This window comes from Hemitrygon akajei, chromosome 30 (assembly GCF_048418815.1).
Source record: "Hemitrygon akajei chromosome 30, sHemAka1.3, whole genome shotgun sequence".
Classification (NCBI taxonomy): Eukaryota; Metazoa; Chordata; class Chondrichthyes; order Myliobatiformes; family Dasyatidae; genus Hemitrygon; species Hemitrygon akajei.
This window is the reverse complement of record NC_133153.1, coordinates 25,448,980-25,465,749: the sequence shown is the minus strand read 5'-3', so window position 1 is coordinate 25,465,749 and position 16,770 is coordinate 25,448,980. Positions and strand designations below refer to the sequence as shown.

General features: G+C 41.8%; 1 protein-coding gene and 1 pseudogene across 1 annotated transcript in view; both read right to left on the bottom strand.

The window, feature by feature from the left end:
• The window catches only part of gldn (gliomedin), a 45,107-nt gene extending 29,915 nt beyond the window's left edge, over positions 1–15,192 (bottom strand). The window contains exons 1-2 of the mRNA XM_073033156.1: positions 14,617–15,192; positions 2,645–2,696 (exon numbers count right to left, since the gene is read on the bottom strand). Of these exons, the coding sequence (XP_072889257.1) occupies positions 2,645–2,696; positions 14,617–15,177 (613 nt within the window). The 5' untranslated portion in view covers positions 15,178–15,192. The remainder of the gene's footprint in view (positions 1–2,644; positions 2,697–14,616) is intronic.
• Positions 13,221–13,744, bottom strand: LOC140718651 (oligoribonuclease, mitochondrial pseudogene; annotated as a pseudogene).
• Positions 15,193–16,770: the final 1,578 nt, after the last annotated feature.

The following is a 16,770-nucleotide window of genomic DNA, read 5'->3' as shown; positions in this document are numbered from 1 at the left end:
CTCCTTCTCCCAAAGAGAAAAGACCCAGCTCGCTCAACCTATCCTCATAAGACACAAGGGTCGTGGTAAATCTCCTCTGCTTCTACATCCTTCTTACAATGAGGTGACCAGAGCTGAACACAATACACCAAGTGTGGGCTAACTAGAGTTTTATAGAGCTGCAACATCACCTCACAGCTCCTGAACACAGTCCCTTGACTAATGAAGGCCAACGAATCATATACGTTCTTAAACATACTATCAACTTGCCCTGCAACTTTGAGTGATCTGTAGATGAGAACCACAAGATCCCTCTGTTCCTTCACACTGTTAAGAATTCTGCCATTACCCCATATTCTTCCTTCAAGCTTGACCTTCCAGAGTGAACCACTTCACACTTTTCCAGATTGAACTCCCATCTGCCACTTCTCAGCCCAGCTCTGCATTCGATCAATGATCCTTTGTAACGTATGACTACCTGCCCTACCACCGAACTTTGTGTCATCTGCAAGCTTAATAGCCCACTCTTCCACTTGCTCATCCAAATCATTTATAAAAATCAAAGAGCACTAGTCCCAGAACACAGCCCTGCAGATCAAGCAAATCGAGCTGATGCATTCTTTAAGAAATGATAGCCCACATGCACAAATTTTTGGTGAGTTTCAGCCTGGCACTAGTATTGGTATTGATACTAGTTTATTAATGTCACATGTACCAAAACACAGTGAGAATCCTGCCTTAGTTACTGTTTATACAGATTAAATTATTACACAGTGCATTGAACTAGAACAAGGTAAAACAATAACAATGCAGAATGAAGTGTCAAAGCTACCAAAAAAAGACAGTGTAGGTAAAGTGCATGATCATGACGAGGCCAAGAGTCTATCTTATCGTACAAGAGACTGACAATAGCAGGATAGAAGCTGTCCTTTATCATGGCTGTATGTTATTTCAGGATATTAGATCTTCTATCCAAAGAGAGAGGGAGATGAGAGAATGTCCAGAGTGCATGGGGTCTTTGATATCACTGAGGTAGTGAGAAGTATAGACATTGTCCATAGAGCAGAAGCTTGTTCCTGTGATGTGTTGAACTGTGTCCACAACTCTCTGCAGTTTCTTGCACTCACATACAGAGCAGCTGTTATATCAAGCCATTATGCATACAGACATGATGCTTTCTACGGTGCACTGATTAGAACTGGTTGGAACTGATGAGCACATGCCAAATTTCTTGACATGTCATAACCACTTTAACACACACTTAACCCTGCAAAAATATGTACAACCCAATTTCTCAGCAATTATTTCTGAGCAGAAGCTTTCATGCTTGGGGCTGAGAGAAAAAGAATGTTATTATCCCAAAGAAAGCAATACCTAATTGGCAGTGAAAATGAAACACCTTACCGAAATACTTCAGTATGATAAAAATAAAAAAATCTCAGTTCAGCCTGTCATTCTACTGTAAAGGTCTGTAGCTAGAAATGTGCATATGGGAACGTTTGTATGTGATCGGGTATATGGGTATGTGAATAGATATTTAAAGGGGTTTGTAACCCAGCACTATAATGTAAAATTGCTTACAGGAAGACTCTTTGTAGGAAGCACAATTTGTACTAGTTACTGGCTTTTTTCACTCCTCATCTCCTGGCTAGGACCAAGACGATGTCTGGGAAATATCACAACACTGAAGTCATGAATGCAGGGTTAAGTGTAATACACCCCCCACACTGGAAGTACCATCAGCAGAATTTATTTATCACTTATTTAGTGATACAGCATAAAGTAGGCCATTCCAGCCCTTTGAGCAATGCTGCCCCCAGCAATGCCAGAATCCCAATTAACCCTAACCTAATCACAGGACAGTCTATAATGACCAGTTATTCGACCCTTTCACAGTCTTTGGACTGTGAGAGGATACCGAAGCACCAGGAGAAAATCCACACATTCCACGCGGAGGACGTACAGAGACTCCTTCCAGAACAGCCCGGAGTTGAACTCTGAGCTCCAGAACACCACGAGCTGTAACAGCATCACACTAACTGCCACACTACCGTGACACCCTCAGTGGGAGCACATCTAACCAAAAATAATGGATTTTCAAAATTCCAAAAACCACCCTTACTCATAAAGCCATTTCTGGGAAGATCCCTTTAGAAAACCACCCACAACTATGCTTGTTGCAACTGGGCAGATGTCTATTTCTGCTTGCATTACCTCTAAACATGTCCATCTCCACAGAAGCAAAATTGAAACTGATATAAGGATTTCCATAACAAGTGAATGATTGAAATAAACATCATAAGCCATGCAGTGCATATCAGAACTTCCATGCCTTGATGTCGTTAACAGTTAGCGATTCCTCCAAGTTCACATCAACCAAGACACGGCAACACAAACATGCAATCTTGCAGGTTGTTATGGCACCCATACACAGTACTCCTTTTAATTCTCGTTCACTGAGCAGCCAATTTATATTTAGTCCCACAAGAAGCCTCACACACAACTCACAAAATCTAATTAACATCAGCAGATTTTCTAAACTTTTTCTAAGAATGACACACTATATTCATAACAATGAACAGCATTTATAGATAAGTCATTTAATATCATTTCGATTTCTGTTCCAAGATTCCAAAAGAAGTGGGAAACTTCTCCGAAAACATACCTGTTAAGCATATTCCTTTAGTGCTGTTGCAAAGGTCCACTAATATCCGAACCTGTAGAAAAATGTAATCATGGTTATATTTAAAAAGTCCTTCAAAAAAACTGATGCAACTTACTTACTATGACATGGAAGGAAGGCAGTTGGCCCATCATCTCCAAGCCAGCTCTCAGCTGAGCGATCCTACCAATCCCATTCTCTCGCTCCCTGTCACCCTACATCTTCCTCTTTCTTGCACGTCAATGCTCCCTGATTTATTTTGCCCCCCCCATCTACATCAAGGGGTTAATTTACAGTAACCAACCACCTCACCTTTAGGATGAGAGGAAACCAAAGCACACGGCTGAAACCTCCGCACAGACAGCACCTGAGGTGGGGATTGAACCCAGGTCACTGGAGCTGTAAGATATTAACAGTAATGGCTGCACTGCCATGTTCCTCTGGAACTGTTCTCATTCCAGCTGAGATTTACCTGCGACATCAAAATGGCTCAGAATAAAACAGGCACCACAATTGGGTAAGAGGGGGTGAAACTGGTGGGAGCTGCAGCAGCCCTCTGTCAGTCGACACCTGGGATGAACCACACTAAGCACTTCTTTAAATTCATGGGACCACATAACTACAGACTTGCTGAGATGTGTAGGCAACTTCCAGGACCTCCTCTCTGAATTGATCTAATTATCTTTTTTCATTGGCCTAACTAGGCAGAGAAGGAAATTTTATTTCTATAATGTTACCAGAGTTACAAGTGACGTTTAAAAATTGTGGACAGTAATAGAAAGACTGACAGTAATCAAAGTAAGCAGAAAGAGTAATAGATTAAAGTTAATGTCTGTGGTTCAGTCTTACTCTGAGTGCTTAACCTGATCAGATCTGATGTTTCAGAGGGAAGAACTTGGAGCAGAAGGAATAGATCAGAATGCAAAATAAATCCATTAATACAAGAATATGACTTTCTATGATTTCAGCAGTGGAAGAAATCAGCTGCAGCCTGGAAGAAGACACAATTTTGCAAAACTTTCCATGTGGCATTAAAGAAAGTTGGCATCTCTGATACAGGTCCATAAGACAATAAGAGACGAAGAGAGAGTGGACAGCCAGCACCTTCTCCCCAGCGTGGAAATGGCTATTATGAGAGGACATAATTCTAAGGTGATTGGAGGAAAGTATAGCGTTTGGCTGAAGACTGAAGAGCCCTGTTCTGTGCACTACTGTTCTATGTTTTATTTCCATAGTTGTAAATTAACTAAGGTTTGGTTGCAAGGAACATCTGCTATTCTTCAGAATATAATTGTAGTAGATATCTCAGTTAGATAGATACATGCAAAAATTAAAATAAAATTAGACCACACAGCTACTGATTGACACAAGGAAACCTGGAGAAGGTTTCAGATAACAATCATTAAAACTTAAGATTCTGGTTCCAAGAGAATCTTATCAAATGTTCTAGAGGTAGTTATATTGGTACCTTTGTTACTTAATTATTTGAATGGTTTATAAAATAAATGAACCCCTGCAGCACGTTGCTTTAAGTACATTCATTATCATCATTATCTCCACCCCACCACCCAGGTACATTACTGACATTCACATCTACATTGCTACCGCACAGTCTTCTAACCCATACAAACATTAAAATTTATATGATAATACATTTGGTGTTGAAGGCTGTCACTCCAATCTTATGTCCCCTCGAATATAACGTGTTAACAACCCTTTTATTTCACTTGGAAGTGTCAGTATTCAAATGAATTCAAAATAAACTGAACAATGGTGTTGTGAGGTCACTATTTTGAACCCATCTTGCATTTAATATTTGACTTCAAAGACATTTTAGTTGTTTGTCTGAGTTAACTGCTACAGGTAATGGACAAAACAACTATTCAAGTTCAGTGGAAACAAGCCCACATTTCTTGACTCTTACTACTCCTTAAAACTACACTGAACCCTCTACTAAAGGAGTAGCACAAGTGGGAGAGCAGCTGAGTCTCAGCCCCAGCAACCCCAGTTCAATTCTGACCTCAGGTGCTATCTGTATGAAATTTGCATGTTTTCCTTGTCACTGCATGGGCTTACAATCCAAAGACATGCTGGTTTCTAGATTAACTGGACCGAAGGTGATAGGTGTATGTGTGGCATAAAAATGTGAATAGTGTAAATGGCTCAGCATTAACTCGATGGGCCAAAGCGCTGTTTACAAGTGATACTGTTCTATGATACTCTATGACAATATAATGATATTGTCCTGCCTTTTACTGGTATTTTCTCCAAGAGGACCACAACCTTGTTGTAGGGTTTGGAGGCTTGTGTGCCTCAGTGACCTGGGGAGCTATGCTGGCTGGAGTCAGGGCTTTATGCTTTGGCTCTTGGAAGGGTCACCCATGCCAAACAGGTCAAAGGGTAGAAGCCAGACTAAGAGTGGTCCACCGCTCTTCCAGTTTCGGGGGTTCAGCTCTGGGATAACAACCCTGACTGGTATAACAAAACTGTTACGGAAATAACAATGAAGATTTTTTCCACCCGGGACTTGCATGACTGACAGTAGTGAAAACTAAGAGGAAGCTACTGATAATGATGAAGGAATCTCTGAACACCACCAGAGATGCCAGACCTTCATTGCTGCCCTAAATGCCAGTGGCATAACAGGCAGTAAGTGAGTTTAATAATATTTGATGGCTTTACTCATTATAAAGAGCTTAAATAATATTATTCACATATGATTATTCAATCTCGTGCAGAAAGAACAAATTCTATTTCCAAAATCAGCATTTAAATATTAAATGTGGTATAAATTTAATATTTTTTGATCTGAGGAATTATTGCTTATTGCGGCTGCTAATAAAATATAACCCCGGGCTGAGCCACCATCATGAAAGAAAAATTTACATTTAGAAAAGTTAAAGTCCACAGGCATTTCCACGTGTAAGGATTACATTATCCCACACAGTAATGAGTTTCAGACACCAAACAATGAAAATCTCAGAGGAAGAATCTATTTGCTGAGCACAATTTGCAAACATGTACAGTAAATGTAGAATAACTTTCCCACATCAATAAAGCAGATTAACTGATCGTATATTTTGCACATATCATTGGGAATCTTTCTTAAAACAGAAATTTTACTGTAGCACTTCTTTGTCAAATAAAAAAGAAATGATTTGCTTGTGAAGCAATTTGTCACTTTCCTGGGGTATCAAAGACATTCAAATGTAAATAGGATAGGATATTCCTCTTGGTTTTCTTGGTGTGATTCCCCGGCTTTAGAACTTCCCAGTTACCAGCCTTTAGTCTTCCAGGAGATGTGAGTGTAGGTGCTTGGGCCATGTGAAGGTTGGTACTGTTCTAACAAAGTCAGGTGTCCTGGGATCACCACTCTGCCGAGCAGAAGATCTGTTCCATTCTTTTTGCTGGGTAAGGAGTGTGGAATTGCATCAGTTACCCTGTTCTTCCATTAGGAATCCTGCCCAAAGAACTAATACCAGGTTAGACCAGGCAGGACCAGACCGTAGGCAATTAAGGTACATTTAGAATTTATTTTAAACTTCAAACAAACTCATCAATTAAACCTTTTGATAGTTTATAATTTGTTCTTATTATTTATGTTATGCTGTCGGTTTTATTAATTTAAAAAAACCAGAATGTTTTTGAATGTCAGAAACATTTATGTTTTGGTAGCACTGACAGTCAGCTAAAATGGGAGAGTGGTTTAGCCAGGTTTCAGTTTCCTTATTATGCCTGGGTAGGACTTACTTTGAATCCTTCCCCAGCTCCCAGCTTCAAGATTCCTCACTTCATGCAGATTTTTTTCAAGCAAAATGCTTTGATATAGAGATTTGTAAAAAGTTAGTGCAATCTTCCTTTATGAATAAGCAACATGTGGATCCATTTTTGATATAACAGTTCTGATACAACTTCAGTCCATCTCAGCCACATTGAGGATCTGAATTCAGATATAGGTCCGGCTACTGGAAGATTACAAATATCCTCCCTGAGGAACATTAATAAACCAGATTTTTAAATGATATTTTTCATGGTCACAATTACTCAAAATAATTGTTTCCCATTCTGGATTAATTAACTGATTTTAAATTCTCTAGCTGCTTGTTAGGCTTGTGAACTTTCTGCTTCCAATCTTTAGACCAAGAATCTAAGTATGAATCTGTATGCCCTAATTAATGACCATAATATTGCTCCCAGCATTACTTATCCAATTCTTTCTGAACATAATTATTGAATGTGTTTCAACCAGCCTTTCAATTAACATATGCCAAATCATAATATTTCACTATAGTACTTAAAGAATATTTTCCTTTATATCACTTCTAGCTAATTGCATGATATCCTCATATCCTGCTTGCATGGAACTTCACCCACTAGAAAGAGTTTCTCCTCATCTACCCTGTCACCCTCCCTCATGGCCCTAAATCTTTGTTAATCTTGCTCCTTAATGAACAACATGGGCTTCTCTGACCTATGAACCTAAACCTTCTCTTTCAGGTCTTGACATCCTTCCTAAATTCTGATGCCTTGCCTTGGACGGAGGATATACATAAAGCTGAAGATCCCCCACTTTGTAGCTTTTGTCTGACCTGTGCCTTATCCAGCTAAATTTGCTTTCTACCTCAAATTGTATAATTTATGTAAACCACACAACTGCTCTTTAAATGAACCTTTTGTTTTAGTCAGACAAGTTTTCTTTAACAATTGCCAACCGTTTGAATCATTATTTTGATTTACACTTTGTTTTCAATTGCAACATTTAAGATATGAGAATTGCAATGGTTTAAATATTACAAATAAGGTGCATTCTTCAAATGTATACAAGCTACCTCCTTAAAATGTATGATGAAATACAACCCAATAAAATGCATCAACATGGAATAATCCTTTTAGGGTCTTATCCTATAGTGATTTACATGTATTTAAAGTATTCTTATGAATAATTCATTCTTTATAAACCACACAGCACTTTAAAGTATTCTCATTTGAATTAAAAGTCCATAAGTCATTGTCACATGGAAATTCCTAGTTCATATATTATCAATAATTTAAGAAGAATGAATGCGCCTGCTTGTCAATCTGTCTCTTGTGGGAACTGCATGATGGACGCTTACACCAATGTCACAACTAATTGTTCATGGCTGCCTTCTCCAGATGTAAATTTTTCTTGATACTACAATTTTTTAAAAAATCTGTTTTGTTAAACAAAATTTCCACAGGTAAGGGAGTCTTAGGTCCCACACCTCCAGGTTCAGGAACATTCATTACCCTACAACCATCAGGCTCCTGAACCACACCTCAAATCTAAACTACTGTACTTCCACAACCCATAGACTTACTTTTACAAATCATGTTTTCAGTATTATATATTTATTGATTTTTTTTTGTATTTGCACAGTTTGTCTTCTTTTGCACATTGATTGTCAGTCTTTGTATGTAGTTTTTCATTGGTTTGGTTATTTTTCTTTGTTCTTCCGTGATGGAAAATTAATCTCAGGGTAGTATATGGTAACATATGTAAATATTGATAATACACTTACTTTCAACTTTGAACAGTTTCAACATTTGTGTTTAAAACTCAAGTCAAAATGATAAAATTTATGTCATTTCTATTTGGGCATCTTGTTTAAGACACTACACAATAATTTGGTTATGTCTTGTAATAAAATGAGATGAAAAATAATTGATCTTTAATCATGCAGGTAGACATAAAAAAGCATTTTCTTTCAGTTGTGCTTGACTGTTACAATCATTGCTGTTGATAGTGTTCAAATGTTTTCAAGAATACATTTTCATCTCAACACCTAGACTGCCCACTCTTTATAAAGCTAAGATTCTCACTGATAAACCATGCATGTTGTTAAATAGTAAGTGTATTGTTTGTCATTTAATAAGAAAATGAAAGGTAACTAACATCTACATAGGCTTCATTTACATAGGATCTTTCATATCCTTTCTAGAATGTTCCAAACTGTTTGACAGCCAGTGAGGTAATTTTTAAGTGCTGCCACTTGTGCAGGAGATGTGTGAGCAAACTGTAATGAGATAATGACTGGATAATGCCAGGTGAGGGATACACAATGGCCAGAACATACTGCGTACGAATCTTTCGCTTCTTCAAAATTGTGACTTGGGGCTTTTAATTTTCACCTGAGAGCACACAGGACCCATGGTTAACATTGCACCTGAAAGGTGACATCGCTGACAATGCCACTCTCTCTCAACACTGCACAGATTAAATTAGCTCAGGGGTTTCCAACCCGGGGTCCACTGACCCATGCTTAATGGCTTAGAAAAGGCTGGGATCCCTGGATTTGCTTCATTTCTCACATGCACATCAAAACATACAGTGAAATGTAATAATTGTGTTGATGACTCATACAGTCTGCACATATTGCCACATTTCCGATGCCAACATAGCATGCCCACAGCTAACCCTACACGTACATTCTTTGGAATGTGGGAGGAAAATGGATCACCCAGAGGAAACATACACGGTCACGGGGAGAATGTACCAACTCCTTACAGACTGTAGCAGAATTGAACCTAGGTGACTGGCACTGTAATAGTACCACTGACAAGGTGGTCCTCATTCAGCACTGTGCTTAGGTTAGATTAAGTTAGCTTTATTTGCCACATGTACATCAAGACATACTGTGCAGTGAGTCGTTGCATCAATGACCAACACCGTGTTTGGAGGAAGGGACTAGGTGCCAAGGAAACTGCCAGGGCACTAGAACAAAATCCTTCTGACTTAAAAGGTGAGTTTGCTGGCATTGCCCCCACAGCTAACACTTTGGTCCTGCCAGCTCCTGGCGTTCATGGGTAGCAAGATAATTCCGATTTTGTTTTTCTTCCATCTGGGTGGTCTCCAACCCAATGGCATCAACATCAACTTCTCCAACTTCTGGTATTTTCTCATCTCCCACCCTCCTTCCCGCACATTCCCCATTCTGGCTCTCCTCTTACCCCTTTCTCTTTGACTTCCCTGCCTATCACATTCCTCTAATGCTCCTCCTGCTTCCCTTTCTCCCACAGGCTTGTTTCTGTTCTGTACAATTCTATTATTTTCATATTAGCCAGGCAATGGTTATCTGCAAAAAGAGAAAGCTTACCAGCTCCCCAAGACAATCAATGCTAACACTGATCTTTATGATTGGTAACATAATCAGGAGGGTCACCATTGACCAGAACTTAATAAAACCATTCAGATAACAAGGGCAGCTCTATTAGAGTCATAGAATCATGGAGAAGTACAGCACAGAAACAGGCCCTTCAGCCCATCTAGTCCATGCCAAAACCATTTAAGTTACCAAATCCCATCAACCTGCACTGGGACCATAGCCCTCCATACCCCTTCCGTCCATGTAGCTATCCAAACTTAAAGATTGAGCTTTCCTGCACCACTTGAGCTGGCAGCTCATTCCACACTCTCACGATCCTCTGAGTGAAGAAGTCTCCCCTCATGTTCCCCTTCAACTTTTCCCCTTTTGTATTCTGTAGGATTTTTATCATGACACCGAAGGGAGCCATTTTGCTCATGAAGTCCGTGACAGATCTCAAAGCATTCTCATCAGCCCAATCCCGTTATCTATTCCCTCTCGCATGCCCTTCAACTCCACCTTAATGTCGTACGGTTCACCAACACTAGGGATAACTTACAGCTGCCAACTGACCTACCTTCTTGTCTTTGCAATGTGAGAGGAAGGAGGATGAGAGCCTATTTGATAAGAGTTGTACAGTCGGCCCTCCTTATCCGCGAGGGATTGGTTCCAGGACCCCTCGCGGACACCAAAAAACGCGGATGCTCAAGTCCCTTATTCAACCAGTCTCAATCCAGTGGATCTTAGGACCCAGTGGAACCCTAGACCTTATTTAACCTGTCTCAGTGTAGTGGACATTAGGACTTGGGGGTGGAGCTCTGAATCCGCAGTGTTTCTGTTCACGAAAATAATCACGATCATGATTGAAAATAAAGTGGAAATAATAAAGTGATCGGAAAGGGGTGGAACATCATCAGTCATTGGAAAAGTGCTAGGCTACAGTCGGTCAATGATCGGAACAATTTTAAAGGATAAAGTGAGAAAGGCCCTGCCCCGATGAAAGCTACAATTATTACTAAGCAACGCAGTGGTTTAATTATTGGGTTTTGGGGTTTGGGGTTTTTGATCCTCCACATCACCCAGGCACAGATGGAGAGTGTGCTCGGAAGTGTTCTGTCACTGGATGGAACTTGGGAACTTCCCAAGCCCGGCGCTGAAACATACGTTCTTAAGTGCTTTATATACATAGAAAGGTAAAATATATACTATATTCTAAGACAGATGTTTGACTAACTGACGCTAAATAATACCAGATGTACCTGTTCCGACTTACATAGTAAGAGAGCTTCCGATTTTTTTTGATCCCGATCCACAATAACCCACTCACATCCTCCCGTATACTTTAAATCATCTCTAGATTACTTATAATACCTAATACAATGTAAATGCTATGTAAAATAGTTGTTATACTGCTTTGTTTAGGGAATAATGACAAGAAAAAAAGTGTAATGCTCGAACAACAAGCGCTGGAAGAGCACTTCCGAGTTTTCTCGATTCGCGGTTGGTTGAATTCATGCATGCGGAACTTGCGGATAAGGAGGGCCGACTGTATAAGATTATGAGTGGCATAGTTAGAGTGGGCAGTAAGTGCCTTTTACTCAGGGCTAATACCAGAGGACAGTCAACGTTTCGGGCTGAGACACTTCGTCAGGACTGAAGAAGGAGGGGGCAGGGGCCCTATAAAGAAGGTGGGGGGAGGGTGGAAAACCAATCAGAGGAAAGATCAAGGGGTGGGGGAGGGGAAGCAGGGAGGGGATAGGCAAGAGAGGTGAAGAAGGAGTCTAAGGGGAAAGCACTATGGGTAGTAGAAGAAGAAGGCAGAATCATGAGAGAGGTGATAGGCAGCTAGAAGAGGAGACAGAGTGAAAGTGGGATGGGGGAAGGGAGAGGGAGGGAAATACCGGAGGCTGGAGAATTCGATGTACATACCAAGAGGCTGGAGACTACCCAGACGGTGTATGAGGTGTACTTCCCATACTACTACTTCTCCTACTACCCATAGTGCTTTCCCCTTAGATTCCTTCTTCCGTTTCCACGGATGCTACCCGACCTGCTGAATTCATCCAGCTTGTCTGTACGTGGTGATTTGACCACAGCATCTGCAGTGTACTTTGTGTTTACCAGAGAACATTCTTTTCAGGTAAGTGTGGGAAGGTTTAGGGGAGACCTCAGACGTAGATTTTTTTTACACAGAGAGTGGTCAGTGTCCGGAAAGCACTGCTGGACGTGGTATTAGAGGTAGATACATTGAGGACATTTAAGAGAACCTTAAATTGGCACATGGTTAGAAAAATGGATGGCTATGGGTTATGTAGGAGGAAGGGGGTAGACTAATTGTGCAGTAGGTTAAAAGCTCGGCACATTGTAGGCCAAAAGGTCTGTACTGTGCTGAAACCAGAACACCCAGAAAGTTACAGGGAGAATGTGCAAACTCCTCACAGACAGCGCCCGAGGTCACAACTGAACTGGGCCGCTGGGGACATGCAGTAGCAGCACTATCGGGGCACTCCTCTGACAGTCAGTTGAGATGTCATAAGTGACACCCCAAGGCCTTTCCAGCCCAAGGAGAATTCTCCCTCCATGCTGCTGGAGGAGTGTAGCTCCAACAGTCAAGAACGTCAACTTCAGCGCCACCCAGGGCAAAGCAGCCCAACCTACCTGCCTAAACATCCGTGGCTTTGCCACCTGCATGCAAAAGCGTTGCAGCAATTCTCCAAAGGCTGCTTGACAGCAAATCTGAGGTATATGCCACCTATAAGGAGAGTCAGACAAATCAGATCACCTGCAGGTTCTGACTGGCACAATAACATTGCCAGTCCTTCACCGTCATGGTTCTAAGTCCAGGAACGCCTTCTTGACAACACTGTGTGAATATCTTATTTATTTACCTTGAGATACGGCATAGAACAAGACTTTCCAGCCCGGCAATGCACCGATTTAACCCTCGCCTAATCATGGGTCAACTTACCATGAGCAATTAACCTACTATCCAGTATACCTTCGGACCGCCAAAGGAAACCGGAGCACACGGAGAAAACCCACGTGCAAGGGGAAGGAATGTGCAAACTTGCTTACAGAGGATGTCAGACTAACTGCTTTGCTACTATGGTATGGCTGTGACTCATGAATGCATCTCCCACCACCTTCTCAAGGACAACAAAGTATGGGCAACAAGTGGTAGCATTTCTGGAACAACTACTTCAGTTGTCCAATTCCAGAGAGTTCCTGGTTCTCTCCGTCACTGCATTCAAATGTTATTTGGATTTAACACTCCATTCTGCATTCCGTTATTGCCTTCCCTTGTACTACCTCAGTGCAGTCTTGCGTTGAAATTATCGGTATGGATGGCATGTCAAGCAAAGTTTTTCACTGTACCTTGGCACACGTGACAATAACAAACCAACTTTCCAGTTTTGTTTAAATAACGTGGGCATGGGTGTTTAAGATTTGTTGGGAAAGCTTTTTCAGCGACCTAGTCAGTTTTGGCTCCCTTCTTTGACGTCGTCACCATTTTCGAGGTGAATTTTTCTTTTTTCTTTTCTGCTGCTTTGCCATCTTTGGATAAACACTTTCCAATGAAATGGCAGCTCTTTGATGCTCTCAAGGAAGCCACCCAATGCACTATGTGAGACTTTCTTCTTTGTTGCATTTTCATATTTGTCTGGGTACCAGCACCTGCACCGTTCCTTGACGGTGCTGATATCTATTATTCTCTAATGTAAGTGCCCCATGAACCATGGCAAGTTCCTATTGAGAAACCTCATGTCAGCATTGACCGGATTGTCCCCGAGGGGTATGCTGCCACACAAAGGACAAGAATTCATATTCCGTTTGCCGCAGGCTGAACTTGCAATCTGCACTGCCTGCGTGAGACCCGACTTTCCATGGTGCTTGCCACACCATTCTGGCGTGCCATCCAGGAGCTCATTTGGTTGATTAACAATCAAGTGTGGACTAACATGTTTAAATCTGCATCAGTTGTAATGCAAGCCATTTCCATGCTTTTATCTTTCCCTACTGTACTGTGTAAAAGTCTTAGACGCATGTAAAGTAGGAATGCTTTCAAAAATAATGAAAGGTTTCTAAATATCAAAAATTACTATAAGAGCTGTAAACAGGAAAAAAAAATTGGTGTGCCCCCCCCCCTTAAATTGTATCAATTATCTTATTGTAGGCACACTGTCATGCAGTTTTATTAGAAAATCAGCTGGTAGATTGTTTCAAGCATCTTGGAGAACTTGCTTCTGTCTCTCCAGGTAATCCCAGACACCCTTGATGATGTTTGAATCAGGGCTCTGTGGAGGCCAAACCACAGAAACCATATCAAAATCATATCAAAACCATATCAAAAAGTTTTCCAGAGAAACTTCCACACCAATAGTCAATTATTAAATCCAATTCATTAACTAAATACTGGAATAAAAGCCTGTGGTGTTGCCATGAAACCCTCTTGCAAATCCCCATCCAGTTCACTATCGCACTTCATAGGAGGAAATCTTATCTGTTTCCTGGGTCTGGTAGGTGCCTCAATCCACAGCAACTGCCCTTTGAAATGACCAAGAAAACCATTCCACTGAAGGACTATCAGGGATGGGCATTTCACGCTGTGTTTGTCAGTAAGACCCACGTTTCATGGCGGTAGTAAAGCCTTCTTATCTCCTAACTTGACTCTACAAATATTGCGTCCTATCTAGGATTCCAAATGCAATGTCACAACAGGTATTTAATCCCCTATTCAGTTCAAATGACAGTCAGAGTTCAGTCTTCTATCTCTCGGTTAAACGACGAAATATTTACCTTGAAGATATGATTCCTTTGCAGATATTTGGTAGTTTACAAATGTTCCCGTGAGTTGGAACTCGGGGCACTTACCGGAATCATCGAGTACGTCATCATCACGAAGGAGTCTTCGGGCTCTTCCCGAACGTGGGGCTCGTGTTGGCTTCGCCTGTTCCGGCTTCTCTGCTCAGCCAGGTAACTGGCGTCCTCGGCCAGACTCGTGATAATCCCCGGGGGCCACGTCCCCGACAGTTCGTCCAGGCGGTCGGCCAGAGTTTCCACCTGGGACCTGAGGTTGCTGGATTGCAAGAAGAGGTACAGCAGCCCGGCGCAGTTTAACAGGGTGACCAACAAGGTCCCCGAGATCAGCACCTTCGCACTCACCGAAGCGGACTGGCCCCTCTGGAGAGTCATGTCCACACCCAGCCTCCGAGAGCAGGAAAGAGAGAGAGTTCGGATTCCGAAGATGGGGAGGGGTGGGAATCCTCTGGAGAAATGCTTTTGAGTTCCGGAGCTGACAGACTCGCACGATATTCGAAACCAGTCCCTCTGACCACTTACACTGGCATTTGCTTTATATGCAGCAGCGCCCTTTCTGCACAATGCCTGCCGTTGGAGGCTGATTTTGAGATTAGTCATGTACATTTCATTCATGCCATGCCTGATGGGCAAGTGACAGGCATGGCGCTCAGTATCTTGACCCAGGCTTGCGTCCACTGTGGGGAGTACAGCCTAGACTCGTAACAGTCAGCGATATACTGTGGTTCCATATTCCAAAAGGGGGAATTAAGGATTATATTGAAACAAGTATTTACTCCGAACATAACATAGAACAGCACAGTAGAGGAACAGCCCAAAGGAACACTAATCCCTTCTACCTACATCATGCCCATATCCCTTCATCTTCCTTATATCCATGTGCCTGTCCAATCGTCTCTTAAAAGCCACTCGTGTGTTTGCCACTATCACCATACCAGGCAGCGCATTCCGGGCATCCACAGCTCCCTAAGTAAAACTTACCCCTCACGACCCCCTTGAACCTACCTCCTCTCACCTTCAATGTATGCCCTCCGGTATTAGACATTTCAACCCTGGGGAACAGTTACTCTCTGTCCACTCTAACTATGCCTCTCATAATCTTGTAAACCTCTATCAGATCTTCCCCTCAGCCTCCGGCACTCCAGAGCAAACAACCCAAGCCTCTCTTGATAGCACGTGCCCCCTAAACCAAGCAGCATCCCAGTAAACCTTTTCTGCCCCCTCTCCAAAGCTTCAACATCCTTCTTATAGTGTGGTGACCAGAGCAGTATGCAATAATCTAGATGAGGCCTAACCAGAGCTTTATCAGGTTATAAGAACATAAGAAATAGGAGGAAGAGGCCATCTGGCCCATCAAGCCTGTTCTGCCATTGAATAAAATCATGGCTGATCTGGCCACGGACTCATCTCCACCTATCTGCCTTTTCCCATAACCCTTGATACCCCTACTGTGCAAAAGTCTATTGTCTTAGTTATATTTACTGAGGTAGCCTCCACTGCTTCATTGGGCAGAGAATTCCACAGATTCTCCACTCTCTGGGAAAAGCAGTTCCTCCTAATCTCCATCCTAAATTTACTCCCCCAAATCTTGAGGCTATGTCCCCTAGTTCTAATCACACTTACCAGTGGAAACAACTATCCTGCCTCTATCTTATCTATCCTTTTCATAATTTTATATGTTTCTATAAGATCTCCTCTCATTTTTCTGAATTCCAGTGAGTACAGACCCAGGCGACTCAATCTCTCCTCATAGTCTAATCTCCTACTCTCTGGAATCAACCTGGCGAACCTCCTCTGTACCGCCTCCAAGTAAGGAGACCAGAACTGCATGCAGTACTCCAGATACCCTGTACAGTTGCAGCATAACCTTCCTGCTCTTAAATTCAATCCCTCTAGCAATGAAGGCCAACATTCCATTTGCCTTCTTGACAGCCTGCTGCACCTGCAAACCAACCTTTTGCGATTCATGCACAAGCACTCCCAAGTCCCTCTGCACAGCAGCATGCTGCAATTTTTAACCATTTAAATACTAATCTAGCAACATAACCTGACTGTTGAACTCATTGCTTCTACCCATAAAAGCAAGCATTCCATAAGCCTTCTTAACCATCTTATCGACCTGTATAGCCACTTCCAAGGAACTATAAACTTGAATCTCAAGATCTCTCTGCTAAGCAACACTGTTAAGGGTCTTGCCCTTAACTGTTT